The sequence below is a fragment of the Rana temporaria genome, chromosome 3 (assembly GCF_905171775.1).
Source record: "Rana temporaria chromosome 3, aRanTem1.1, whole genome shotgun sequence".
NCBI lineage: Eukaryota > Metazoa > Chordata > Amphibia > Anura > Ranidae > Rana > Rana temporaria.
This window is the reverse complement of record NC_053491.1, coordinates 355451118-355478669: the sequence shown is the minus strand read 5'-3', so window position 1 is coordinate 355478669 and position 27552 is coordinate 355451118. Positions and strand designations below refer to the sequence as shown.

Genomic DNA, 27552 nt, shown 5'->3' with positions numbered 1-27552 from the left:
ATAGGGTGAACCCCCGCTTTAAGACGGCTCTCATTCACTTCCATGTAATTTCTTGTGTCACGCAACTTGGGGCATCACAAGTCGGATCCCAAGTCGCGGTAGTGTGAACGGGCACCAATCGCAGTGCTGACAATAAAAAAAAAATGTTACCGCTTGTGGCACGCATGGTTTCCACGCACACCTTAATGCAGGGTTTGACAAATTTGCTTGGACTCTAGGAGCCAGCTAAAAAAGTTAGGAGCCAGAAAACGCACCCCGTCCCGACAAGCTTGCGCGCAGAAGCAAACACATACGTGAGCAGCGCCCGCATATGTAAACGGTGTTCAAACCACACATGTGAGGTATCGCCACGATTGGTAGAGCGAGAGCAATAATTCTAGCCCTAGACCTCCTCTGTAACTCAAAACATGCAACCTGTAGATTTTTTTAAACGTTGCCTATGAAGATTTTAAAGGGTAAAAGTTTGTCGGCATTCCACGAGCGGACGCAATTTTGAAGCGTGACATGTAGGGTATGAATTTACTTGGCGTAACATTATCTTTCATAATATTAAAACAAATTGGGATAACTTTACTGTTGTCTTATTTTTTTTAATTTAAAAAAGTGTAATTTTTTCCCAAAAAGTGCGCTTGTAAGACCGCTGCGCAAATACGGCGTGACAGAAAGTATTGCAACGATCGCCATTTTATTCTCAAGGGTGTTAGGATAAAAAATATATATAATGTTTTGAGGGAAGAAGATGGCAGTGAAAATAGTGAAAAATGACATTAGAATTGCTGTTTAACTTGTAATACCAACGGCTCACCACCAGATGGCGCCAGCTCACAAAAAAAAAATTTCCCACCTTCCAAGCCAAGTCGCCAGGACTCTATTTCTAGTCGCCATGGCGACCGGGATTCGTCGAGCCCTGCCTTAATGCATTGTTTGATGTGTTGGATGTATTTTAAATGGTGTTCCTATCTTTTATCTTTCTTCTTTGGCAGAAAATACACCCTATTTCCCTGAAGCAGCCCATAAGGGCAAAACACACAAATTTTTCTTTACACATTGTATACCAATATATAGTGTGCTCAAATAGCCCTAGTTCATTTCTTTCTGGGCATTACTTTGGTAGTGTGTGATATGAATCTAAATGGATTTGTCTAGGAACACTTAATGGGGATAATGTTCTATAACACTATTGCTGCTGCTTTATAAAAACTTATTAAAAGGGGCCAATACATTCCCCAAGTTTTTAGAAACTTATGGAATAAAGATGATTTATAGATTTAAAAAAACCAACAGTGCTGTTATGTTCTTCTGCGAGACCATCCACCTTTTTAATATCGTTTTTGTGTTAGTTTTTCCACCAATAAAATGGTTATTATTACATTAAAGTGGATGTAAACCCCCAAAAAAAATATATATATTTTTTTTTTTATGTCACAATGTAGAGCAGTGTTTCTCAACTCCAGTCCTCAAGGCGCACCAACAGGTCTTGTTTTCAGGCTTTCCATTATTTTGCACAGGTGATTTTATCAGTTTCACTGCCTTAGTAATTACCACAGCAGTTTCATCTGAGGGAAATCCTGAAAACATGACCTGTTGGTGCGCCCTGAGGACTGGAGTTGAGAAACACTGATGTAGAGAATAAGATTTCCTATTATCTGTGACCAGTCTTGCCACTTAATCCAGCGCTGAGCAATCCTCTTATTGTTCAGTGAAAATTAACAGACTTCCAGATAAAACCCTGTCTAAATTAAAAGTCCAAAAGCCTCTCTCCTTGCTTTGAGTGACAGGTTATTTACACATCTAGCTTGGACATGTTTATCATATGTTATGTTTATCATAATATGAGGTGATCTACAGGTCATTGTATATTACCTATATTATGTGGGGGAGGGTGGATTTCTCACTTTTTATACTGTGAATCACCTCATATTATGATAAACATAATATAACATACAATAAACATGTACAAGCTAGATATGTAAATAACCTGTCACTCAAAGCAAGGAGAGAGGCTTTCGGACTTTTAAGTTAGACAGGGTTTTAACTGGAAGTCTGTTAATTTTCACTGAACAATAAAAGAGGATTGCTCAGAGCTGGATTAACTCTGTGTGGCAAGACTGGGCACAGATGATAGGAAATCTTATTCTCTACATTGTGACAAAACAATTTGGGGTTTACATCCACTTTAAGTAAACGGTGGATAGAGATGGTTCTGGACCCAAAAAGTATATTTGCTTTTTCTGAATTCCAGAAAAAAACAAACAAACACACTTTTACGGATGTCATTCATGTACCTAGAAAAACAGTTTTTCCCTATACGACTCATATCTAGTGTAGCGTGACCATGTATAATAAACAGGACCCCTGTCTGTACTGAAAAACAAACTAATGCAGAATACATTTTGTACTGAGAATCTATAACAAGGGACCTCATAATATAGAGACACATACATTATGAAACTCATCCTACACATACAAGATTAACAAACTTGCTTTTCTCTCTTGTTTTGCCTGAAATTGCTCTTAAAGTGATTGTAAAATGTTTAATATATATTATGTTATATATACCTGCTCCGTGCAAGGGTTTTGCACAGAGCAGCCCCGATCCTTCTCTTCTGGGATGCCCCACCGGCACTCCTGGCTCCTCCCCTTCATAGGGTGCCCCCAGGGAAAGCGGCTTTCCTTGGCAGTACCCATGCAGGCTCACTCCTGAAGCCCGGTGCTGCGTACATTGACACAGACAGCGGGAATCGGCCCTGCCACCAATAACTAGGAGTGTGCTGATCAGCATGCTCACAGCTCAATGATACGACAAATCTGTCTGCTGAGGTGGAAGATGGAATTTGCAGTCCATTCAGATTCCCATGAATGACGCAGCTTTGCAGTGCTCCGCCTACACGGCCACGCCATTTTTAAACTGACAATGGGTGTGGGGAGAGGAACCCCCACCCACTATCCTGGAGAGGGGCGCTATGGTGGTAGGAGCATAGATGCATTTCACAGGTTAAAGAATTGTTTATGCTACAGTTTAATTAAATAGTAAACAAAATTAATCAACTCCCCAGGAAAGGTCAAAATAATATGCAATTGAGTAAATAGGCTCATGTCTACATATGTGATTGCTACAGTGACTGAGGATTCTGGCAGCTGCTTCTATACGTCACTAGGAGCTTCCCAGAAAAAAACACTTTGCCAGAGCAAGGAAAGTAGGTTCACGGGCCATTATGGGTCATTTATCACTTTTGTCACAAAGTGCACTCTACTTAAAATAAGAAAAACACATTTAATTGTTACATAGGTCATGTTCAGCCAGTTCTGTACACATTGGGGCCGATTTAAATCTGATTTATTAAAGGAAAAAAAAAAAACACACACACACCACAAAATTTAGTTTTTTCATTTTATTATCATTCTATAAAAAAAAAAAAAAAAAAACAATGAAAAAGAATATAACCTCGAGTCCCACTATATGCCAACAATATCCAGAACCATGAGAATAGCTTTGAACTTTTCTAATATTTACATGTTGTTGATGAGCAGTAGGAAGGAAAGTCTTAAAACCTAAAAAGGGGCATTTGTTTTACCTTCATGACCACCAAGTACCACTGCCAGTGTTAAAAATGGTTTGTCTCAACTAGGGATGTCCTGATACCGATACTAGTATCGGTACCGATACCAAGCATTTCCCCGAGTACTTGTACTCAGGGAAATGCTCCGATGCCTCATCCGATACCTGGGCAGGCAGGGGAGTTGCAAGTCTTCTCCCCCTGGGCTCTGTGCTGTCTTTCTCCTGTGCTGTCCTCTTTGCCCCCGTGTTCTGTGCTGTCCTCTCTCCCCCCTCAATTTGTCAGGATGGAGAGCGGAGGAGGTAGGAGCCGCTAAACCCAGCTCCAACTTTTCAGAATGAACAGAGTCAGTGATCACCGACTCTGTCCATTCATATAACTGAGCATCGTAACCTGTGTTTACGATGCTTCAGTTTATGAATGGAGAGGAGCTTCCCCAGGGACTGGGGAATCTGTGTCCTTAGTCCCTTTCTCTGTCTTAAAGGGGAGATGCCAAAGGTCTGTTAAGACCCCTGATATCTCTCCAAAGACCCCCAAACAGGGCTGATTAAAAAAATTTAATAAAAATTGCAATAAAAATATATATTTTTTAAAATAAAAATAAAAATGTAAATAAAAAATAAAAAAAACTCACAATCCACCCCTATAAAACAAAAAAAAAACACTAAAAAAACAAAAACATAAAATAAAAATGTAAAAAAAAGTTGAAAAAAATAAAAAACCGTCACATGACATTAAATAAAAAAGTATCGGTATCGGCGAGTACTTGAAAAAAAAAGTATCGGTACTTGTACCCGGTCTCAAAAAAGTGGTATCGGGACAACCCTAGTCTCAACCTTCTGCTACTTTACCAATAGCGTTAAAAAAATCCCGATATCTCAGGTCCTATTCACACCTGACTGTTTTGACGCTCAAAGCTACAAACACATTCAACATTACCCTTTGCTTGTTCACACCTGATCATTTACAAAATGTATGGGAGCTTCTTTATGCAGATTTTGGTGGGGTTTCTTGACCCCACAGACTTCAATAAGAGTGCCTGAAAATATGAGTTTCACATGTTTTTTTTAAAGGCATTCCCATAATAAAAGTCTATGGAGGCCCAAAAGCACAGTACTGTCCAAAAAGTCCCTGTATAGCACAAAAAGCATTTAAAAAAATAAATAAAATTAAGCTCAGTATGCTACACTCAAAATGTGAATATCGCCTTCCATATACACAAGTAAAAATCATCTCTAACACATTTATAGTGGTGGTACAATAAAAATGAAAAACATTTACTGTGGTATGATAAGTTGGATATTTATTTATGCTGCCGTTTATAGACCAACTGGTTTGCAGCTAAAGTACATACAAAGATCGCTGTAGCCCTCTGGTGGCCATTTTTATTCTCTGTATCCTTTATTACAGACATTTCATTAATCCATTCCTCTGTGCAGGCCTTTTCCAGCAACATTCATTCAAATCCAGTGAACCTGCTAGTCACCTTCCATTCCTAGAGCATTCTGATCACACTAAGCACAGAAGTAGATCCATGCTGGCATGATCAGTTTGCATTCCTCAGCTTCTAATCCGAGCAACAGGACACCATGCCTACACATGGCATGCTTGTAGGCTGCCACCAAAATGCCCTAAACTGCTTAATTGACAAGAGCTTCTAGTACAGCGGTTCTCAACCTGGGGGTCAGGACCTCCTCAGGGGTCAAATGACGATTTGCCAGGGTCACCGAATCCTGGGCTGTTCCTGAAGCCTGCATCGCTCCCCCAGCCCATTTGCGGCCACCACTCAGTTCATGGCATGGCTCGGGGCAGAGGTCATTGACTGGTGAGGAATGTGAAGTAGGAGGGGCTGGAGGAGACCCTATCTCCTTATTTCGGCATAGGTGTCACTGCCACAAGACACCACAAAGTCAGGGACACAGTGAGTAACACTACCTGTGATTATAGTTGCCATTAAAAGGCCCCACCACAGTCCTCAGATCAGCAGATGACCTTGATCAAGAGCACCTAAGTTGGCCGATCAGAACTCCCCCCAGCACTGCCACTGATCCAAACTCCCCCCATCAAGGAGTAAGAGAAGGAATAAAAATAGAGAAAACATGGAAGGGAGTGGAAAAGAGGGGGATGAAGAAAGCAAAAGGGAGAGAAAGAACAATAAATTAGGATAGAGCGAGATAAAAGGGAAAGAAAGGAGAACAAAGAAAGCGTGGTATAACCTAAAATGTACCATAAGCGGATTTAATACTGTACGAGTGGAAGGGACTCAGGGAGCACTAAATGTCCGTGGGTTAGGGGCACAAATTACTTGTCTTGCCTTGGGTGCCGACAACCCACGCTACGAAAATAATTTTACCGTTGGGGGTCACCACAAATTGTGAAATTTTATCATGGGGTCACGGCCCTAGAAGGTTGAGAACCACTGTTCTAGTAGAAGTCCAACCATCAATACACCAGCTTTGGAACACAAAATAGGAGAATTTAAGATGGGGAATTAATACTGAATCAACAAATGTGCATTAATGCTTGTTGTGTCACTCGTTAACATGTGCTTCTCAGAGAAAGCCCATACGTTTTGTATGGGTTGCATCCATATGTACAATATGCATTGCCAGGGTCTTTTTACCTACAGGTAATACTATGAAGGCTTACCTGTAGGTAAAATTAATATATTCACCCTTCATGCAGCCGCTGACGTCAGCAGCTTATGCACGCTGAAGTTCCGGTGGCTCGTTTGAGAACTGAGGATGCGCATGCGCAGGAGGGACGTCTGTCATCGCTGCTCTGGCCACTCACAACGATGGAGCTCACGCAACTGGAAGAAAACGCAGGGGGAACTGGCGGTGACCGGGCGAGCTGCAGGAGCTTTATTTGAATGTAAATATTTCATATATGCACTATATTCATATACATTACCCTATGGGCCATGTTTGTAGGTCCGGAAACCCCCTACTGCCAGTGAAGCCATTACATTGATGGATGAAAAATGACTGTATGATCAAAAAAGGTCTGCCTGCCGATTGGCTCTTGATCACCAGTGCTCTTAGCCAATGGCTGAGAGCGCTGCCCAAAGTGTTCTGGCAGGTGGGGGGGCGCAGTCCCCCGTGTCAGAGCACTAGCTTAGCAGGGGAGATTGCTGTACTAACATCGCACAGTTAGGACAGCGGCTTCTCCGGAGCGGTCTTTTTTTTTTGTTGGATTTAATAAAAAAATAAATAAAAATCATCAACATGCTGACAACACCATTACAATGATATTTATATGCATGTGTAACCTGCCAAGCTAGTTTCTCTTTACTTCTTTGACTTCCTTCCAAGGTAACAGAATGACCTAGATTATAGTAAAATACATGGGCCAATCAACCATTAATGCAGCTATGAGAATCAAGCTAGTGTGTGGAAACACTGGCAGTGGCCATACTCCAGATGCCTTTTTTTGTTTCTGAAATTGCATGTTGAAATGGAATGTTTAGTGTATTTTTTTTATTATGGGTCTGGATCAAGCACATTGGGTCACATCTATGCTTTTAGGAAGTCAGGATCTTAGGGGCAGATTCACAAAGGTTAGCGGATCTTTAGATCCGTGTAACCTATGTGTTTTAAGATCCGCCCTTGCAAGTTTGTGAGGAAAGTGTCAAATTCACAACACACTTACCTCCAAACTTGCGACGGCGGATCCTAACTCCCCCGGCGGAATTCTAATTCCGCGGCTGGGGGAGTGTACTATTTAAATTAGGCGCGCTCCCGCGCCGATTTAAATACGCATGCGCCGTCCGGGGAATTTCCCGGTGTGCATTGCTCCCACTGACGTCAATAGGACGTCAGTGGTTGCGACGTGAGCGGGACTTGCGACGCGCGTGTTCGTGAATCGGCGTACGCAAACGACGTAGGAAATTTCAAATTCGACGCGGGAACGACGGCCATACTTACCCCTGCTTTTAGCAGGGGTAAGTATACGACGGGTACCGCGCTACGGAAACGACGTAAGAACACAGCGTTGGGTCCGCGTACGTTAGTGAATTTCGTGTATCTCGCTGATTTACATATAATTCAGTGTAAATCAGCGGGAACGCCCCCGGCGCCATTTTTAAATCCAAAAAAAGATCCGACAGTGTAACACAGTGTGACACTGTCGGATCTCAGCCCTATCTATGCGTATCTGATTCTATGAATCAGGTGCATAGATAGGACCAGTAAAAATCAGAGATACGATGGTGTATCTGTAGATACACCGTCGTATCTCTTTGTGAATCTGGCCCACAGTCTGCATTCACAGCTAAGAATGTATTCCTTGTGATTTTTTTCCGGCCTTACACGTTTTAAGTTTACAAACTTTACACAAGTTTTTTTGCACATACGAGGGGTCTATTAAATAATGAGACTGATTACACAACACACCTTTTTTAGATTATAAATGTAATGCTTGTCCCCTTCAATGTATTCCCCATTTGCACTAATACATTGCTGCAGTCTTGTTTTCCACTGGTCGAAGGCATGGAGAAAATCAATTTCTCCTGTATCATGTCCGCAGTCTCTGACCATCTCTTGTATCATGTCCGCAGTCTCTGACCATCTCCTCTAGTATTTTGGGAGAGCCTGGAACTCCTCTAAGCCGTTTTCTGCTTCGTTTAGACTTTGCTACATGTAGGGTGTGTTTTTAAGAACAGATAAAATAAAAACAGATCCTGACTGATTGAATTTTTTTTAATGATAACCTTGGGCACTTACGCAGTAATCGCCAAACCGTCACTTACAGGACTTCTTTACACTAAATATACTGAAGTTCCTAATGACATTGGCTGTATGTTTATAGTTGTCCTGCTGCAGATTACATTTGGGGCCAATAACATGCCTCCCTGATGGTATGGAATGAGGGATAAGTATCTATCTGCCTGTATTTCTCAGCATTGAGGACACCATTGATCCTGACCAAATCTCCAACTCCATTTGCAGGAATGCAGATCCAAACTTGCAAGGAACCTCCACCATGCTTCACTGTTGTGTGCAAACACTCATTTTTGTACCGCTCTCACACTCTTTGGTAAACAAACTGCCTCCTGCTACAGCCAAGTATTTCACATTTTGACTCAGTCGAGAGTAACTGCTGTCATTTTTCTGCACCCAGGTTCCTATGATTTTGTACATAGTTGAGTCACTTAGCCGTGTTACCGTGTTAGATGTGTTTTTTTTTTTTTTTTTTTTTTTTTTTTTTTTACACATAATTCTTACATGGAGACCACTTAAAGTGGAGATTCACCCTATAAAAAATTTCTAACACTAAATCCAGCCCAGTCCTGCATATAATATGACTGACCTTTTTTTTTTCTTTGCCGTAGATAGCGTTAAGTCGTGGAATTCACTGCGGCTTCCGGGTAGGGAGTCCCGCGGGAGTGGGCGTTCCTATTGTCATGCCAATTGATTGACATGCTAAACGACGGCGCACAGTGCGTCACGACTTCCCGAAGGAAGCTTGGGTCGGCTCCATTCGGCGCTTGCGCACTGGCGCCGAATAGAGCCGAGCTGACCCGAGCTTCTTTCTGTGTGCGCCGTCGTTTAGCATGTCAATCAATTGGCATGACAATAGGAACGCCCACTCCCGCAGGACTCCCTACCCGGAAGCCGCTGTGAATTCCACGACTTAACGCTATCTACGGCAAAGATAAAAAAAAAAGGTCAGAGTCATTTTATATGCAGGACTGGGCTGGATTTAGTGTTAGAAATTTTTTATAGGGTGAACCTCCACTTTAAAGGGTCACTAAAGGATTTTTTTTTTTTAGCTAAATAGCTTCCTTTACCTTGCTGCAGTCCTGGTTTCATGTCCTCATTGTTCGTTTTTGCTTTCATGTTGCTGTAAATCCTCTCTGTTCTGGACACTTCCTGGTTGCCTGTTTCCTGATAACCACAGTACTGGGAGATTTCTCACGGTGGTCACTAATCAAGGAGGTGTGAGTAAAACGAAACTGGATTGGTGCTGAGGAGTTTTAGACAAAGTATCACTGCTCTCTATTGGCTGACTGCCCTCTAGTGGCTCTCTGTACATCAGAGAACCAGCAAACAACAGCAAAAACGAAACTACACTGCAGGCACATTATATGATTGTTTTTTTATCTATTTTTAATCATTTTTAAAAGGAATCAGTTAACTATTATGTCTCTATGCCCTGTAAACAGTCATTTCAGCAAAAAAAAAAAATTTCCTTTAGTGACCCTTTAAGTGGTCTCCATGTAAGAATTATGTGTAAAAAAAAAAAAACACACATTTGACACGGTAACACGGCTAGGCGACTCAACCATGTACAAAATCATAGGAACCTGGGTGCAGAAAAATGACAGCAGGTACTCTCGACTGATGAGTGTTAGAATTTTTTTATAGGGTGAACCTCCACTTTAAGGCCAGATGTATCCGAACAGTAGATGGGTGTATTTGGTTCCCACCAGTTCTGTGCTGATGGCACTGCTGGTCCATCTTCCAATGTCGAAGGAAATTTTTCTTCTGTTCACTCACTTTGTTTTTATCAATTTTCTTCACACCTGCCTTAAAATGTTTACACAGTACTATGTAAAATTCCATAAAGTGGAGTTCCACCCTAATTCCCCCCCCCGCCCAAAAAAAAAAAAAAAAAAAATTATACTCACCAGAAAGGGCTGTTGCTATGCGGAACTAGCCCTTCTGCCTCTTCCTCCACCGCGGTCGTCTTCTTCCTCGTCATCCGTTGCGGTGTCTTCTGGTGAATGGGGCGCGCTGCCTTCTGGGAACTGTGTGTATCCCAGGAGGCAGCCGCCCATTCACAAAGCGCTGTGCAAGTGGCACGAATGCGCAGTAGGAAATGGGGCAGTGTTTAGGTTTTAGAACAACTTTAACTGCTTTGCACAATCTTGTAAATATGTGCCTTGGCAACAAAAGCACTGGTGGTGTTAGGTGCAATCAAAATAAATGTTACATAGTAAGTAAAAAGGATTCAAAGATATAAAAAAAAAAAAAAAGTATGAAAAATAAAGTTCAGATGAGCACGAGTAAACACAAGACTTAGTATAATATGAATGAATGTATCCAGGACTTTTCGAAAGAGAACATGCATAAATTCATAGTACACAACACAAGAGGCCTGATAAAAGCAAAACACAAACAGCTGTTCACAGATGACTATGCAGCAGAAGATTACACTATTCACAACAAAGTCTTGTCTTCTAACAGAGGTTAAAAAAAGTATACAAATGAAAACCCAGCTCTGGGTTGAAATTACCCCTCACAATAGCCAAAAAAAAAAAAAAAAAAAAAAGAAGAGGGTGCTATTGTGTTTACATGCAAACAAGGGACATGCTGATAAAGCAGTGTGACAGAGATAAGGCACACCAGCATGCTGGAGTCTGCGCTCACTGTATGCAGGGCCGGCCTTTGGGGTGTGTGGGCTGTGCGCCCGCACAGGCCCCATGGGCAACAGGAGGGCCATGCGTAGGGTTGCCCCCTGTACTGACACATGTGCCCGGGTACACATTCCATCGTCCTGTGGCCTAGACGGGCGGCACGCATAATCCCGTACCCGCTATCACAGCAATGCGCTCTGAGCCAGTGGGTGCCCTGTGAATGGCCGAACGGGCGGTGTGCGGGGTGGGCCGGGAAGCAGACATGGGGGTCTGTGAATGGCCCTGCGGAGCTGGTGCTGGTCATGTGTGGAGGCGTGGGCGGGGCTGCACTGTGGATTCCAATCGATAATCGTGCCTGCTTGAGTCCTGCTTCACGATGTGTGTCTCCTGAGGTGAGGGCTCCTCTGCTCTGTGTCACACCCCCCCCTCTCCTCTGCGTCACACCCCCCTCTCCTCCTCTGCTCCGTGTCACCACCCCCCCTCACTCTCTCTCACTTAGCCCCTCGCTTACCTCCTCTCTCCCACCCACCACTCTTTCTCTAATCCTCTCTCTCTCTCTAATCCTCTCTCTCTCTCTAATCCTCTCTCTCTCTCTCTAATCCTCTCTCTCTCTCTCTAATCCTCTCTCTCTCTCTCTAATCCTCTCTCTCTCTCTCTAATCCTCTCTCTCTCTCTCTCTCTCTCTCTCTCTCTCTAATCCTCTCTCTCTCTCTCTAATCCTCTCTCTCTCTCTCTAATCCTCTCTCTCTCTCTCTAATCCTCTCTCTCTTTCTCTAATCCTCTCTCTCTTTCTCTAATCCTCTCTCTTTCTCTAATCCTCTCTCTTTCTCTAATCCTCTCTCTCTTTCTCTAATCCTCTCTCTCTTTCTCTAATCCTCTCTCTCTTTCTCTAATCCTCTCTCTCTCTCTTTCTCTAATCCTCTCTCTCTCTCTTTCTCTAATCCTCTCTCTCTCTCTTTCTCTAATCCTCTCTCTCTCTCTTTCTCTAATCCTCTCTCTCTCTTTCTCTAATCCTCTCTCTCTCTCTTTCTCTAATCCTCTCTCTCTCTTTCTCTAATCCTCTCTCTCTCTCTTTCTCTAATCCTCTCTCTCTCTTTCTCTAATCCTCTCTCTCTCTTTCTCTAATCCTCTCTCTCTCTTTCTCTAATCCTCTCTCTCTCTCTAATCCTCTCTCTCTCTCTAATCCTCTCTCTCTCTCTCTAATCCTCTCTCTAATCCTCTCTCTCTCTCTCTCTCTCTCTCTCATCCTCTCTCTCTAATCCTCTCTCTCTCTCTCTCTCATCCTCTCTCTCTAATCCTCTCTCTCTCCAATCCTCTCTAATCCTCTCTCTCTCTCTCTCTAATCCTCTCTCTCTCTAATCCTCTCTCTCTCTCTCTCTAATCCTCTCTCTCTAATTCTCTCTAATCCTCTCTCTCTCTCTAATCCTCTCTCTCTAATCCTCTCTCTCTAATCCTCTCTCTCTAATCCTCTCTCTCTAATCCTCTCTCTCTAATCCTCTCTCTCTAATCCTCTCTCTCTAATCCTCTCTCTCTAATCCTCTCTCTCTAATCCTCTCTCTCTAATCCTCTCTCTCTAATCCTCTCTCTCTCCCCATGAGGATGAGAAATATGGGGCCCCAATAATTGCTAACAGCAGCCCTGTGAGTGTACCAGTTTGGATGTGTCCTGAATCCTGTGTCTTGCCGACACACTTCTCCCCAAGGCTCTCCACACAATGAAAGGAAGGAAAAACGACACTACAGTAGAGGAGCTCCACCCCCACACTTCCTCGCTCAAAGCGCCTCTCGGTAAGGCAGGCTAATGGGGGTCTTTCGTGGGGTTAGGGGACACTGATGGGTGGGTTCCCTGATCTAATCAAGGGGGGACCGATATAAGGGAAAGGGAGTCCTGGTGGACTACAAGGCCCAGCATTTTACTATAGGAGGCATTGATGGGACTAAAATGCTGGGCCTTGTAGTCCACCAATGCCCCCTATAGTAAAATGCTGGACTTTGTAGTCCACCAATGCCCCCTACAGTAAAATGCACCAATGCTGTAGTGTCAGTGTGTAGTGGTCTGTGTGTGTAGTGGTCTGTGTGTGTATTGTGTAGTGGTCTGTGGGCAGTTTATTGTGTAGTGGTCAGTGTGTAGCGGTCTGGGGGGGGGGGGTGCCACAGGATTAGCTCGCACAGGGCACCTGGACACCTAAGGCCGGCCCTGACTGTACGCGGGCCAAAAAAAAAAAAAAAAAAAAGGGGGGGGGGGGGGGGAGGTGGAGCTCAAAGAGGAAAAAGGTGAAGCCTAAAGAGAAAGGGGCGTGGTTTACAGAAGACAGGGCAGGCCTTAAAACAGGAAGGAGTGTGACCATATTTAAAGCGGTAGTTCACCCCCCCCCCCCCCCGACACATTTTACCATCGAGACAGGCATTGTAGCGCGAGCTACAGTATGCCTGTCCCGATTTTTTTAACCCCGTACTCACCTTGTAGTCGTCCATAGTAGATTCCGGCTCCCGCGGGGAATGGGCGTGCCTATGGAGAGGGAGGATGATTGACGGCCGGCCCTGGCACGTCACTCTCCCCGAAGACAGCCGGAGTAGGTCTCGGCTCTTCACTGCGCCTGCGCACAGGCTATGCGCACGCGTCGTGAAGACCGAGCCTATTTCGGCTATTTCCGGAGAAGCGTGATGCGCCAGAGCCGGCCGTCAATCATCCTCCGTCTCCATAGGCACGCCCATTCCCCGGAATCTTCGATGGACGACTACAAGGTGAGTACGGCGGTAAAAAATTTGTGACAGGCATACTGTAGCTCGCGCTACAATGCCTGATTTTAAGGTAAAATAAAAAAAAGAAAAAATTTCCCGTCGATAGGGTGAACCCCCGCTTTAAAATTTGGGGGTGCAAGAGTTTAGTCAGGCCTAGGGCAGCACAAAACACACACACAAAAAACAAAACCTCATGGATGCAGGGAACCCGTTGCTGTGCCATTTTAGTCCAACATCAGGGACAGGGATTCTAGGCCACTCCAAATAGCGCATTTTCCTTTTCAGAGGCCGGTTTGTAGTGGATTTAATTCCAAGCTTAGGGTCATTGTCCAGCTGCATCTCTCAACGTCTACTAAACTTCAGCAGGCAGACAGCCATCCTGACATTATTGTAGGATATTTGGTAAACTTGGGAATTCATTTTCCCCGAGACGGCGAGTGGTCCAGGCCCTGAGGCAGAGAAGCTAGGCCAAATCATGATTTTCCCTCCAGCATACTTCACTGCTGGCATGAGGTTTTGATTTTGGCAAGCTGTGCCCATGTCATGCCATCATACATGGTGCTAATTATTCTTAAAGTGGATGTAAATCCTCCATACACCCAGTGAAGTGAACAGCCTCAGATGATACACTGAGATAAACCAAATCTCCCTACATAGGTTTTACATGTATATCTGCCGTCTTTCCATTTATATATGGTTTAGAAAGGTCAGATTGTGTTAGGAGATTTTTTGTTCCTGTTTAACACAGAGTGTGATGTCTGGGCATACAGCCAAGATAGCTAAAATTGCTGATTGGAGGAAAGGCACACACTCCCTCGTAGGCTTAGACTCTCAGAGGTGTTTTGTAATAGGGCCAGCTCCCTGTTAATGTATTTTCGCAGCCTCCCCGGACAGAAATTTCAGGGTGCTTTTATCTGATGAGTCTAAGAATTTGTCCGGAGTTCTCATGCTGATAACAGAGGAACTGTTCAGGAGAGAGCTATGGTACTTGGCTCTTTGAAGATGGGCGTTGAAGCATGATTTATAAAAAAAAAAAAAAAAAACTATTTCCTTGTGTAATTTTTCGCAGCATTTCAGTGCCAGCTACCTGTCAGTGCCCATAAGTGCTACCTATCGGTGCAATCAGTGCCATCTATGAGTGCCCACAAGTGCCACCTATCAGTGCAATTAGTGCCACCTATCAGCGCCAGCCACCTGTCAGTGCCACCTATTAGTGCCCATCAGCACCAGTCACCGCCCATAAGCGCCGCCTATCAGTGCCAGCCACCAGTCAGTGACCATAAGTGCCGCCTATCTGTGCCAGCCACCTGTCAGTGCCACCTATCAGTCCCCATCTGTCAAACTGTCACATGGGGGAGATTAGAGAGCTGAATGCATGGCTAAAGACCTGGTGTAGGAAGGAGGGATTTGGGTTTCTAGAGCACTGGGATGACTTTTCATTGGGGTGCAACCTATATGCTAAGGACTGTTTGCACTTGAATGGAAGGGGGTCTGCTGTGCTGGGGGAGAGGTTTATGGGAATGCTGGAGGAGTATTTAAACTAGGATTGAGGGGGGAGGGTGAACTAGAATTACATCGGGTACACAGGTCAGCTAGGGGTCAGACATTAATGGAGAGTGGAATGGGGATAGATGGGGGGAGGGTTATGGCAGGTGACAAGAAAGTTCCCATGTTGCAAACAGCCATTGGAAATAATAGTGCCATTTGTACTACTATAAATTATATGAAAAACACTAGAGAAAAATGTAACAATACATTTAAGTGTTTGTTCACCAATGCCAGAAGTCTGCCAAGCAAAACAGGTGAGTTGGAAGCTCTGGTGCATGAGGAGAGCTATGATGTAATCGGTATTGCTGAAACTTGGCTTCAATCCTCACATGACTGGGCTATTAATATTCCTGGCTATGCTCTCTTTCGGAAAGACAGGGTAAAAAGGAAAGGTGGAGGGGTCTGTCTCTATGTGAGAAGTGACCTCAAAGCAAGCGTGAAAGAGAACCTGGTTGATGGAGAGTGTGATGAGGCCGAAGCATTATGGGTGGAACTGCATACAGATGTGCGTAGTTCAAAATTAATCATTGGAGTTTGTTATAAACCACCCAATGTTAATGAGGAGGTGGAGACTCAGCTCCTTGCACAGATGGAAAGGGCTGCAAGGGCTGGGACGGTGATAATAATGGGGGATTTTAACTACCCAGAAATTGACTGGATTAATGGCACTTCTGGGACAGTTAAAGGACAACAATTTAAAAACCTATTGCAGGACAATTTTATGGTGCAGTTTATTGAGGCCCCAACTAGGAATGATGCTCTGTTGGACCTGATAATCTCAAACCATGCAGAGCTTATTACTAATGTTCAGATAAAGGAACACCTGGGTAGCAGTGATCATAACATGATTTCATTTAATGTTAACTATAAGCAAGAAATACATACAGGAAATATTAAAACACTAAATTTTAAGAGAGCAAATTTTCCAAGGATGAGGGCTGCTCTCCAGGACTTGGACTGGGAGGGACTATTGACACAGATGAACACAGAACAGAAATGGGAATTTTTCAAAAAGACTGTGTGGAACCTCACTGCAAAGTATGTTCCCATGGGCAATAAGTTTAAAAGGCTAAAAATAAAACCTATGTGGCTCACGGGCAAAGTTAAAAAAGCTATAAACAATAAGAAAGTAGCTTTTAAAAAATATAAAAATGAAGGAACACTAGTGTTGTTTAAATGTTACAAAGAATATAACAGGATATGTAAAAAGGAAATCAAGGATGCAAAAATTCTAAATGAACGACAGATTGCAAAAGATAGTAGGACAAACCCCAAAAAATTCTTTAAATATATTAATAGTAAAAAGGTGAAGTCTGAGCATGTAGGCCCCTTACAAAATAATCTAGAGTGGGTGACTGGGGACAAAGAGAAGGCAAATTTATTAAATGCTTTCTTCAGCTCTGTGTATACAATGGAGCATGGGGGAGCTCATGTCCATAATGGGGGTGGGAGTGACACAGCCCCAAATCCACAATGGCTCAAAAGTGATATGGTCCAGAAATATTTAGACAGAATAAAGGTGGATAAAGCACCTGGACCTGATGGCATCCACCCACGGATCCTAGGTGAGTTGAGCTCTGTCATTTCAAAGCCACTGTATCTAATATTTAGAGACTCATTAAAGACAGGAATAGTACCACTGGATTGGCGCAGGGCCAATGTGGTGCCCATATTTAAAAAGGGAACAAAGTCTTTACCAAGTAACTATAGACCTGTTAGTTTAACTTCTATAGTTGGGAAGATACTGGAACGTTTAACCAGTTCCCGACCCCCGCATGTACATATACGTCCACAATATGGCACGTACAGGCACATGGGCGTACACGTACGTCCTCGCCTATTAGCGGGTGGGGGGTCCGATCGGGACCCCCCCCGCTACATGCGGAGGTCGGGTCCGCTCGGGGAGCGATCCGGGACCACGGCGCGGCTATTTGTTTATAGCCGCTCCAACGCGATCGCTCCCCGGAGCTGAAGAACGGGGAGAGCCGTGTGTAAACACGGCTTCCCCGTCCTTCACTATGGCGGCGCATCGATCGCGTCATTCCCTTTATAGGGAAGACACGATCGACGACGTCATTCCTACAGCCACACCCCCAAACAGTTGTAAACACATACTAGGTGCACCCTAACTCCTACAGCGCCACCTGTGGTTAACTCCCAAACTGCAACTGTCATTTTCACAATAAAGAATGCAATTTAAATGCATTTTTTGCTGTGAAAATGACAATGGTCCCAAAAATGTGTCAAAATTGTCCGAAGTGTCCGCCATAATGTCGCAGTCACGAAAAAAATTGCTGATCGCCGCCATTAGTAGTAAAAAAAAATAAAAAAATAAAAATGCAATAAAACTATCCCCTATTTTGTAAACACTATAAATTTTGCGCAAACCAATCGATAAATGCTTATTGCGATTTTTTTTACTAAAAATAGGTAGAAGAATACGTATCGGCCTAAACTGAGGAAAAAAAATGTTTTTATATATGTTTTTGGGGGATATTTATTACAGCAAAAAGTAAAAAATATTGCTTTTTTTTCAAAATTGTCGCTCTATTTTTGTTTATAGCGCAAAAACTAAAAACCGCAGATGTGATCAAATACCACCAAAAGAAAGCTCTATTTGTGGGGAAAAAAGGACGCCAATTTTGTTTGGGAGCCACGTCGCACGACCGCGCAATTGTCTGTTAAAGCGACGCAGTCCCGAACTGTAAAAACACCTTGGGTCTTTAGGCTGCATATTGGTCCGGGGCTTAAGTGGTTAATAAAAGACCACATGGATGAGTTCTTGCTGGAAAAAAAACTATTTAAGCAGCAGACAGCATGGATTCATGAAAGACAGAAGTTGTCAGACAAACCTGATTTCCTTTTATGAAGAAGAGGTAAATAAAACCCTGGACAGAGGCGTGGCTGTGGACGTGATATATTTGGATTTTGCAAAAGCGTTCGATACAGTTCCGCACACACGGCTCATGTGTAAGGTAAGGTCTACAGGATTGGATATATCAGTTTGTAAATGGATAGAAAACTGGCTGAAAGACAGAATTCAGAGAGTCGTGGTTAATGATTCTTACTCTGAATGGTCCAAGGTTATCAGTGGTGTACCCCAAGGTTCAGTGCTGGGACCCTTACTTTTCAATATATTTATAAATGATATTGGGTCTGGGATCAAAAGTAACATTTCTGTCTTTGCAGATGACACCAAGCTATGCAGTGGAATAACGTCCTTGCAGGATGTCGCCAATTTACAAGCCGACCTCAATGCTCTGTCTAATTGGGCGACTGAGTGGCAGATGAGGTTTAATGTTGATAAATGTAAAGTTATGCACTTGGGGGGCTAAGAATATGCATGCATCATACATACTAGGGGGAGTACAACTGGGGGGATCTGTAGTGGAGAAGGATCTGGGGGTTTTAGTTGATCATAAGCTCAATAATGGCATGCAATGCCAAGCTGCGGTTTCCAAAGCGAGCAAAGTCCTTTCTTGTATTAAGAGAGGTATGGACTCCAGAGACAGAGATATAATTTTGCCCCTGTACAAATCATTAGTAAGACCTCATCTGGAATATGCAGTTCAGTTTTGGGCACCAGTTCTCAAAAAGGATATCGGAGAACTGGAGAAAGTGCAGAGAAGAGCAACCAAATTGATAAGAGGCATGGAGGAGCTCAGCTATGAGGAAAGATTAGAAGAACTAAATCTATTCACTCTTGAGAAGAGGAGAATTAGGGGGGATATGATCAACATGTACAAATATATAAGAGGTCCATACAGTGTACTTGGTGTTGAGTTATTCACTTTACGGTCAACACTGAGGACAAGGGGGCACTCTTTACGTCTAGAGGAAAAGAGATTTCACCTCCAAATACGGAAAGGTTTTTTCACAGTAAGAGCTGTGAAAATGTGGAACAGACTCCCTCCAGAGGTGGTTCTGGCCAGCTCAGTAGATTGCTTTAAGAAAGGCCTGGATTCTTTCCTAAATGTACAGAATATAACTGAGTACTAAGATTTGTAGGTAAAGTTGATCCAGGGTAAATCCGATTGCCTCTTGGGGGATCAGGAGGGAATTTTTTCCCCTGCTGTAGCAAATTGGATCATGCTCTGCTGGGGTTTTTTGCCTTCCTCTGGATCAACTGTGGGTATAGAGTTGGGTGTATGGGATTGTATTGTGTTTTTTATTTTGTTTGTTTATTTTTTTTGTGGTTGAACTGGATGGACTTGTGTCTTTTTTCAACCTGACTAACTATGTAACTATGTAACTATGACATGAAAAAAATAAAATGGTAATCAGCATCGGCGAGTACTTGAAAAAAAAAAAAAGTATCGGTACTTGTACTCGGTCTTAAAAAAGTGGTATCGGGACAACCCTAATATGTTTATTATGGAGTCAATACATACGTGCCTTAACTAAAGTCAACAGCAAAGGATGTACAAATGTAGCATTGCTCACCTGGCCTCCAAAATGTATCTGACCTTGGCCAAAACGTTTCCAAACCAGTTAGAAAACACTAAATAGACTTTTCGATTCTCTGCCGGTTCAGTAGGGACCGGCCGAGATTTTAACCATGTATAGGATGACTGATTCAATCAACTTGGGTACAACCAAGCGGTTGGATTTTCCCATTTGATTATTGCTAGTGGTTATAAAACACTATCCATGATCACGGTGGGGTTGATTTACTAAAACTGGAGTGTGCAAAATATGGTGCAGCTGTGTATAGTAGCCAATCAGCTTCCAACTTTAGCTTGTTTAATTCAGCTTTGACCCAAAACAACTGGAAGCCGATTGGTTTCTATGCCCAGCTACACCAGATTTTGCACTCTCCAGTTTTAGTAAATCAATCCATGCATGTTCTAGCAGGGATGGCTCCCTGGGCGCCCCCTCAGACGGGAGAATACAATAGCTCCACTGGAGGGATTTCCCCATCACAGTGTGAAAAAAAAAAAAAACACACACACACACACACACACACACACACACACAAATACACTTGTGTACTTGATCACTAGCCCAATTGTTGCCCTTACACAGGTCAGCAATACACAGAAGTCATCCACAGCCACTAAGCACATGTACGTGACAAAAAAAAAAACTGCCGTTCATTGGCACCAACGTTACAACAAGAAACAAAACCGATATGACAACTTGTAGAATACAATCTGAATGGACTGAAATTAAACAATTTACCTCCAACTGAAAAAAAAAATTGCAAATCCATGACCTTGACACATATAAAGTATGCATAAAGTAGCTCCTGTCTGACAATGTGAACATAAATAACAGGTCAAAAAAGTGACCAAGTTCACTGGTAAAAAGACAACATTATACTAGAACTTCAAATGCATTGTGGAAACAGTGGATATTATGCAGTGAATATCCTTGAATCACAGGAGGTTAGCATGTACATTATATAATCATCATGCTTTACATCCAACCCTGAAACATTTATATTAGGTCTACACAAAGTTACAACCCAATATCTCACCAAGGTAACCATTTACCCTGGAAGGTAGCATTAAGTTATCATTTTTGTTTTCCCGTTATACCAATAGACAATATTGTCACAAACTATATAAACCACAGAGAGAAGAGAGTTACCCTCTTTAAATACATCACTAATATCTCAGATAGCTTAAACTGCAGTAGTAACTGGCAGACGTACTTGTAACAACTGCTAAAAGATTCTGTTTTCGAATGCACATAATTTAGCATATTTGCAGACTTTTTGCATGGAACAAGAGCAGGCACACAAATCCTGTTACACCCTTTTACATAACGCGGAATGGCTCTTCCTACAGGTCACATTCTCCGGCTGTAGAGGAGGAGAAAGCGGTGTTGCCAACTGCTTACTACTGTGTCAGATATGTAAAATTATGCCCGGGTTTCAGATGCCAAAGATACTTGGTTGCTGCTGTTTTTATCTAGGAGGTGGATCTTTGCCATGGCTGGTTGCTATAATAAGGGCTATGATCCAGAGCAAGGCATCAGTGCTTTGATGACTAAGCAAACACTTGGAGAATCCATTGGTTTAGTACCACAACAGAGCCAGAAAGCACACACCTAGGTGCGACTGGCAAAGAAGAGTTTTTACAACATGAAGTCAGCTAGGGCCGAAACAACTAATCGATTATGAAATTAATCGATTACAATTTTCATAATCGATTAATCGGCCAGTAACATAATGGGGTTAATAAAACTAAAATTAGCCCTTTATAGTACAAAAAAGCAAATCGCTACTGTAAATATTATTTTCACTGTCCCAAAGTAAAAAAATGAACCCCTTACAGTAGCGATTATTTGCTCTTTTTGTACTTATTTTTGTTTTTTTTAACCCCATTATGTTACTAAACATCGCAGGCCTGGTTCACATCTCTGTTTTTTGGTGCTTTTTGCAGAAACACACTACAGTTCAGTTACATTTTTTCCTATGGGACACGTTCACATCCATGATCTTTTTTCAGCTGCTGCGTATTTGGAAAGGGCGAGGACTTTTTAACGCAAAACGGTGCTATTTTGTTTTTTTTTTGGTTCAATATACTTCAATGGAGAAGCTGCAGAAAAGCATGTAAAGTGTTTTTGCAGCAATTCGTGTTTTGTAATCTGCCCAACAACAAATTGGCCCATTGTCCGATTAATCGAAACAATAATCGGCCAACTAATCGATTATGAAAATAAGCGTTAATTGCAGCCCTAAAGTCAGCACTTCTTACAACATGTAGCCAATGAATCATTTCAATGGCCTATATAGGTCAAGTCATTTCTTAAGCCATCTCTACTGCTTATTATAAACTACATTATGTAAATAATAATACTTCTAAAATGCAAAGGTTGATAAACATGTGGCTCGGTATTTGTGTTTGTTACAGAAACAAACAGGTCACCTCTCATATATATGTAGCAACACCATTTACTTCTATAACTTTCACATATTATGAAGGCTAACCAAACGTTTTAAAAAACATGTGTGCAACTTGTGCATCTCAACCCCAACAATATTCTTGGGATTTGACTGTGCTCTTAAGGTAACACAGGCTACATCTTTGAGTTCCAGCACAAGAACAAAACTGACACTTGCAGAATTAGCCAATCAGTGCGTGTTTACAGTAGTGTACAATGCTATCACATAGCAGCCAATCAACTGAGTCAAGTCAGACTCATGAATGATGCTGGGGCTGATGTGTGGTTATTGGACCCTTGCATTTTACCTTACAGAATAGACCACATCCTAACTTTCTTGTGTTACCGGCCATTTTGCAACCTCAAAGTATCTGCAGGAACCACCTTTATTAAAAGAATATATATATTTTTGGTTTATAATTGCAAACTGCAGTTTTGCTGGAGCAGCCTTTGTTATTATAATTAATAAAAAATGCTTATAAACACAGTCTTATTCATGAGCCTCTGTGCGTAGGACTATAATGAGCAGGGAGATTCTTAATCTAGCTCCCTTACTGGCCAGAATGCAGTGACCTATAAGCCCCCATAACAATTCTGGAAGAGTAAGGTCTTCAAACTCATACTGAAACTCAACCTTACCCCAAACGAGCCCCTAAAATATTTTTAAGACCCCAAGGAACCCCCAGCTAAAACCAATCATTTCATCAGCGGGTCAAGAAAATGCCCCTTACACTGGTGGTCAGTAGGAGGAATGCAACCCTTGCTGACAACTACAAATAATAAGGTCAGACTGCTGGTTTTGTTAGGGTTAGTCCTGAACTATGAAGGCACCATCAAGGTCAATTTTCCACAGCTCAGGGAGAAACCTCTGGAGGAACCCTGGCAAATTTAGAGACTGAAAAGTCAGTGTAAATACATTTAGTAATAGAAAAATAAGCCATTAATCCTTCATGACTTTCAATCCGTGCCCAGCCAGGAATCTGAAGACCAATGACCACTGACCTGTGGTTGAGGAACACTCTTCAAAAACTAGCTGTAACATTAATAGCAAAACTGTTACGAATGGTAAAGCCCAGTAAGCCTTAATCCCCAGCTCTCTGCTGGACTCTAGTTGCTACTAGTTACTACAGCATGCACTACTTCATTCTTCTTCATAACTTTCAAACTGTGCCCTGCCATAAGTGTGAGGACCAAAATGTACAAGGAAAAGGGTGCACCGACCTAGTGCATTACCAATGGCTAGGTTTAATTAAAAATTGTATAAAAGATCATGAATACTCACAAAACAAGTTAAAAACAAACAAGCATAAATATCACTCAATTAAAGGGATAGATGCCTCCGGAAGGTCTCCTACTGGAACCAAACAGCCGGAGAGTCCAGGCGACATAGATTACAGCTACGTTGCGAGGGCGGACCCTCTTCCTCAGAGCCAAAAGTAGCAGTGATAAGTGTGAGGACCACCAGAGGCTGACCTGTGGTTTGAGGAACACAGTCCTGGAAAACTGGCCTAAACGATAACTACAAATCTAACAGCCAATGGCCAGCAAGTCATAATTAGAAAAAGAAAAAAGAAAAAATCGCGCCAACTAATTAAACGACAATCAAGTCCTTGTGAATACACAAATTAAATGTGATAATAAAGTACAAAAAGCAAATGAAGTTCTGGAACAAACAACACCCGGTGCACTGATGATTGAGTGAGCCACCACCACATGGACTGAGGCTTACTAGAAGGTAAATAAATAACAGCGTTATCTATTATTCCACAGTAGGATATCCAGAAAAATGTAGTCACATCACAGGATGGATCAGAAATGCAGCATAGATCTTAAAGCGGATGTGCCATGGGGAAAAAATATTAAAAGCCAGCAGCTACAAATACTGCAGCTGCTGACTTTTAATATTAGGACACTTACCTGTCCTGGAGTCCAGCGCTGATCGCAGCAGAGCACGAGCGATCGCTCGTCTCTCTGCTGCTCCCCCCGCCATCCACGGTGAGGGAACCAGTAAGTGAAGCGCTGCGGCTTCACTGCCCGGTTCCCTACGGCGCATGCGCGAGTCGCGCTGCGCCCGCCGATTGGCTCACACGTTGTGTGCTGGGAGCCGAGTGTTCCCAGCACACAACAGGCGACAGACGGGAAGTCAGAAAAACCCGTCTTTCGCCCGTAGCGTGAGGCCGGAAGTGGGTGCAAATACCTGTCTTTAGACAGGTATCTGCACCCCCCTGAAAGGTGTCAAATGTGACACCGGAGGGGGGGCGGGTTCCGATCAGCGGGACTCCACTTTAGGGTGGAGAACCGCTTTAAACCATAGAATCCACGGAGGGATATACCAGACTTGGCATAGAAGGATCCTCTTAGACCGTATCAGGAGCCCAACGATATGCCATATAAAGAAGAGAACCGCAACATAGCGTAATACGTCCAAAAGATTTTATCAAAAAGTAAAAAATCCTACTTACATCAATAAAGTGTAACACGGGCATGTAAGAACAAGTGCCGGCCGGCATAAACAGGAGCCCTTCCTCCTCGTACGAACGTGGTGACGTCACTGCACGCCGTTGTTGTTCCAGACGCGTTTCGTCATAATTACCCCCTCTTTCGTCATTGGACTCTAGTTTCTACAGGTTATTGCAGCATGCACTACACTATTTGTCTTCAGAACTTTCAACCTGTGCTCAGTTGGTAGTGTGGGGACCACCAGAGGTCTGTGACCTGTGGATGAGAAACACTGACCTGAAAAATGGGACGAATAATTAAAATTCAGTAAGGAAGACCCATGTCCAGTAAGCCAGCTCTTTGTTTACTGGAGCTGGGTTGTAATGAGTTGTTGCAGTATGCACCTCACAAGTTTTCCCCCCATATTTTATCAGCTAACCTTGTCTGGGTCAAACCATCACTGACTACCCCTGTCCTAAAGAGAACCCATGAAGACACAAACATAGGGACCACCACAGTTGTCACCATCATCTTGGCTTAACCAGAGCTCATGGCCTGGAACATGCACACAACCAGAGAAGTTTCAGAAGTCTGACCTCCCATCCAACGTACATTTCCCATTATGGTGGCTCATTAGTCAGTGCGGCCAGGGTGGCGCGAACAACCCCAAGGCCTACCCTTTTTGAAAACCAGGTCAACTAATGAAATGCCCATGAATGATTCTATTTGGATGAGTTCCTCTTAAAAGTTCATGGGGAAGGGAAGGAGGGGGGTTCAGCTTACCTCCACCTGTTGATCCCCACATTGGACGATCCAGCAAACCAGGGATCCAAAATATAGACACATCTGACGGTGTCGGATCCTTGGATACACTCCCTCAAGGCTGGATTGTCATGGAGTCGCAGACCCTTCCTGAACCAGTGGACAGCATTCACCCCCATTTTCTGTTTTTCTTTTCTTTTTTGGGGGGGTTAAATGTTGTCCTAAGCAATGGTACTAAGGGGAGGGTGCACCAGAATAAAAGGACCCCTTGAAATATCAGATGATGAAGTCAAGTCCAGAACAAGCTCATAGTGTACAGCCTGATGAACTTGGGGGGATTACAGCAGTATCTGGTGATGGGGCTTTATCCTCTGCAGTCCTGTGGAGAGGGGCAGGATGGAGGCTCAATGCGGTGTATTGAGAAAAGCTGTGCTCTCCCTAGCATGATGTTCACAGAGAGAGAGAGAGAGAAGCTCCAGGGCTGAGAGGGTCCACCACTGAGCTCTCCAACACCTTCTCCAGCTTCCTCAGCCAAGTGCGCACCTCTTGCGCCAGCACACTGTGCCACACGTCACCTAAGCCCCACCCTCATCCCACGATTGGCTGCGCGGGCAACACGTGGGACTGCAGCCCTCACGTTTCTCTAGTGTGTTCTCCAGTCCGCCCCCTCCCCTCTGCGGGGGCGACCCAGCGACCTGGTCCTCAATGATGCCTGCCGCTCACTTTTTAGTACTCCGTTCGCGTTCTAACTACTCTTTCACGGTTTTGTGAGGGCAATAATTACTTCTAGTGTTTAATTGTACTCAGTCTGTTCTGGCCGGTGACGTAGGGGCGGCCTAGGGGGAGGATTTGGGCGGGCCTGGGATTGTGACGCGCTAGGCAGGTTCCCGGATGAGCACGTGGATGAAGGCAGCTGGCGCCGAGCGCGCGCACACTACCGCGTGCACAGCGGGAACACTTTCTGACGGGAGAGGGCGGCTCGGTGTGAGGGGATGAGGAGCTTGACGGTGGCGGTTGGATGGTGCACGGCGGCTGTACAGGAATAATCTTCCTGTCAGACGGACCGCGGTAATCCTCTCCTCCCCCAGCTTGTTGCTATAAGTAGCTGGCAGGCTGCTGGTTACGTAACCCTAATACAGGACACACCTGCCCCAGATCTGCTCGGAGCAACATAACGCTGGGGGAGGGGGTGCCTGGACTGGACATCGACTGAAGGGGGTGATTGGAAGAGAGATCTTGTAGGGGGTAGTCTGGAGGATACAATCCCAATGATGGGGGGCTCCCTGTTGACACATACATCCCTGTGTAGTTCTCCCATCCATTCTTAGCCAATGTTCACATACAGTGGATACAAAGTACACTCCCCTGTAAAAAATTCCAGGTTTCTGTGATGTAAAAAAAATGAGACAAAGATGAATAATTTCAGAACTTTTTCCACCTTTAACCACTTCATCCCTGGAAGAATTGGACTGACTAGAGGAGTAGACAGATTGTTGTTCCTAGCTAGTCTCCCCTCACAGAACAGGGATTTGTGTGTTTATACACACACACACACATGTCCCTGTTCTGGCTTTTGTGCCCGGCCGGCGGTCATTGTGATCGCTACCCACACGCATAGGTTACCCCGTAGTGCAGCGCACGCCTGCTATCCCTGCTTAAATGGTCGACGGCTCCTGGGAACGTGCCGACCATCCTCAGTATGACGGCAGCTGGTTGGCAAGCGGTTAATGTGCTCAATTGAAAAATAAAATCTTTTCTTGGGGGGGGGGGGGGGTTGTAAAAATTAAAAACTAGAATAATGTGGTTGCATAAGGGCTCTTTCACACGGGCGGACCGTATGTCCGCTGTTTCATCCATCCGTGTACGGATGAAAAAGGGACATACATTGGTCCCTATGAGATTGCGGGTGTCAGCGGATGAACATCCGCTGACACCCGATCTCACCCGGTTCCACAATCCTCCGATTCTGCAGACGGATGAAAACCCTATTTTTCCATCCGTTATCGCAGTGGTCATCAACCTTGTCCTGCAGGGCCCACTAACAGGCCAGGTTTGCAAGATAACTGAAATACATCACAGCTGATATCATTTGCTCCTCAGTGATTGCAGTATTCTAGACTGCATCTCCCCAAGATAATACATAAAACCTGGCCTGTTAGTGGGCCCTGCAGGACAGGGTTGATGACCACTGCGTTATCGGATCGGGTGAACACGGACAGACGGTCCGTGTTCATCCGATCCCCCCCTAGAGGAG

General features: G+C 43.8%; 1 protein-coding gene across 1 annotated transcript in view; it reads right to left on the bottom strand.

Moving 5' to 3' along the window:
• CRY1 (cryptochrome circadian regulator 1) overlaps nucleotides 1-25930 on the bottom strand; it is a 72537-nt gene extending 46607 nt beyond the window's left edge. Inside the window, 1 exon segment of the mRNA XM_040345200.1 lies at nucleotides 25320-25930. Coding sequence (XP_040201134.1) covers nucleotides 25320-25341 — 22 coding nt within the window. The 5' untranslated portion in view covers nucleotides 25342-25930.
• Nucleotides 25931-27552: the final 1622 nt, after the last annotated feature.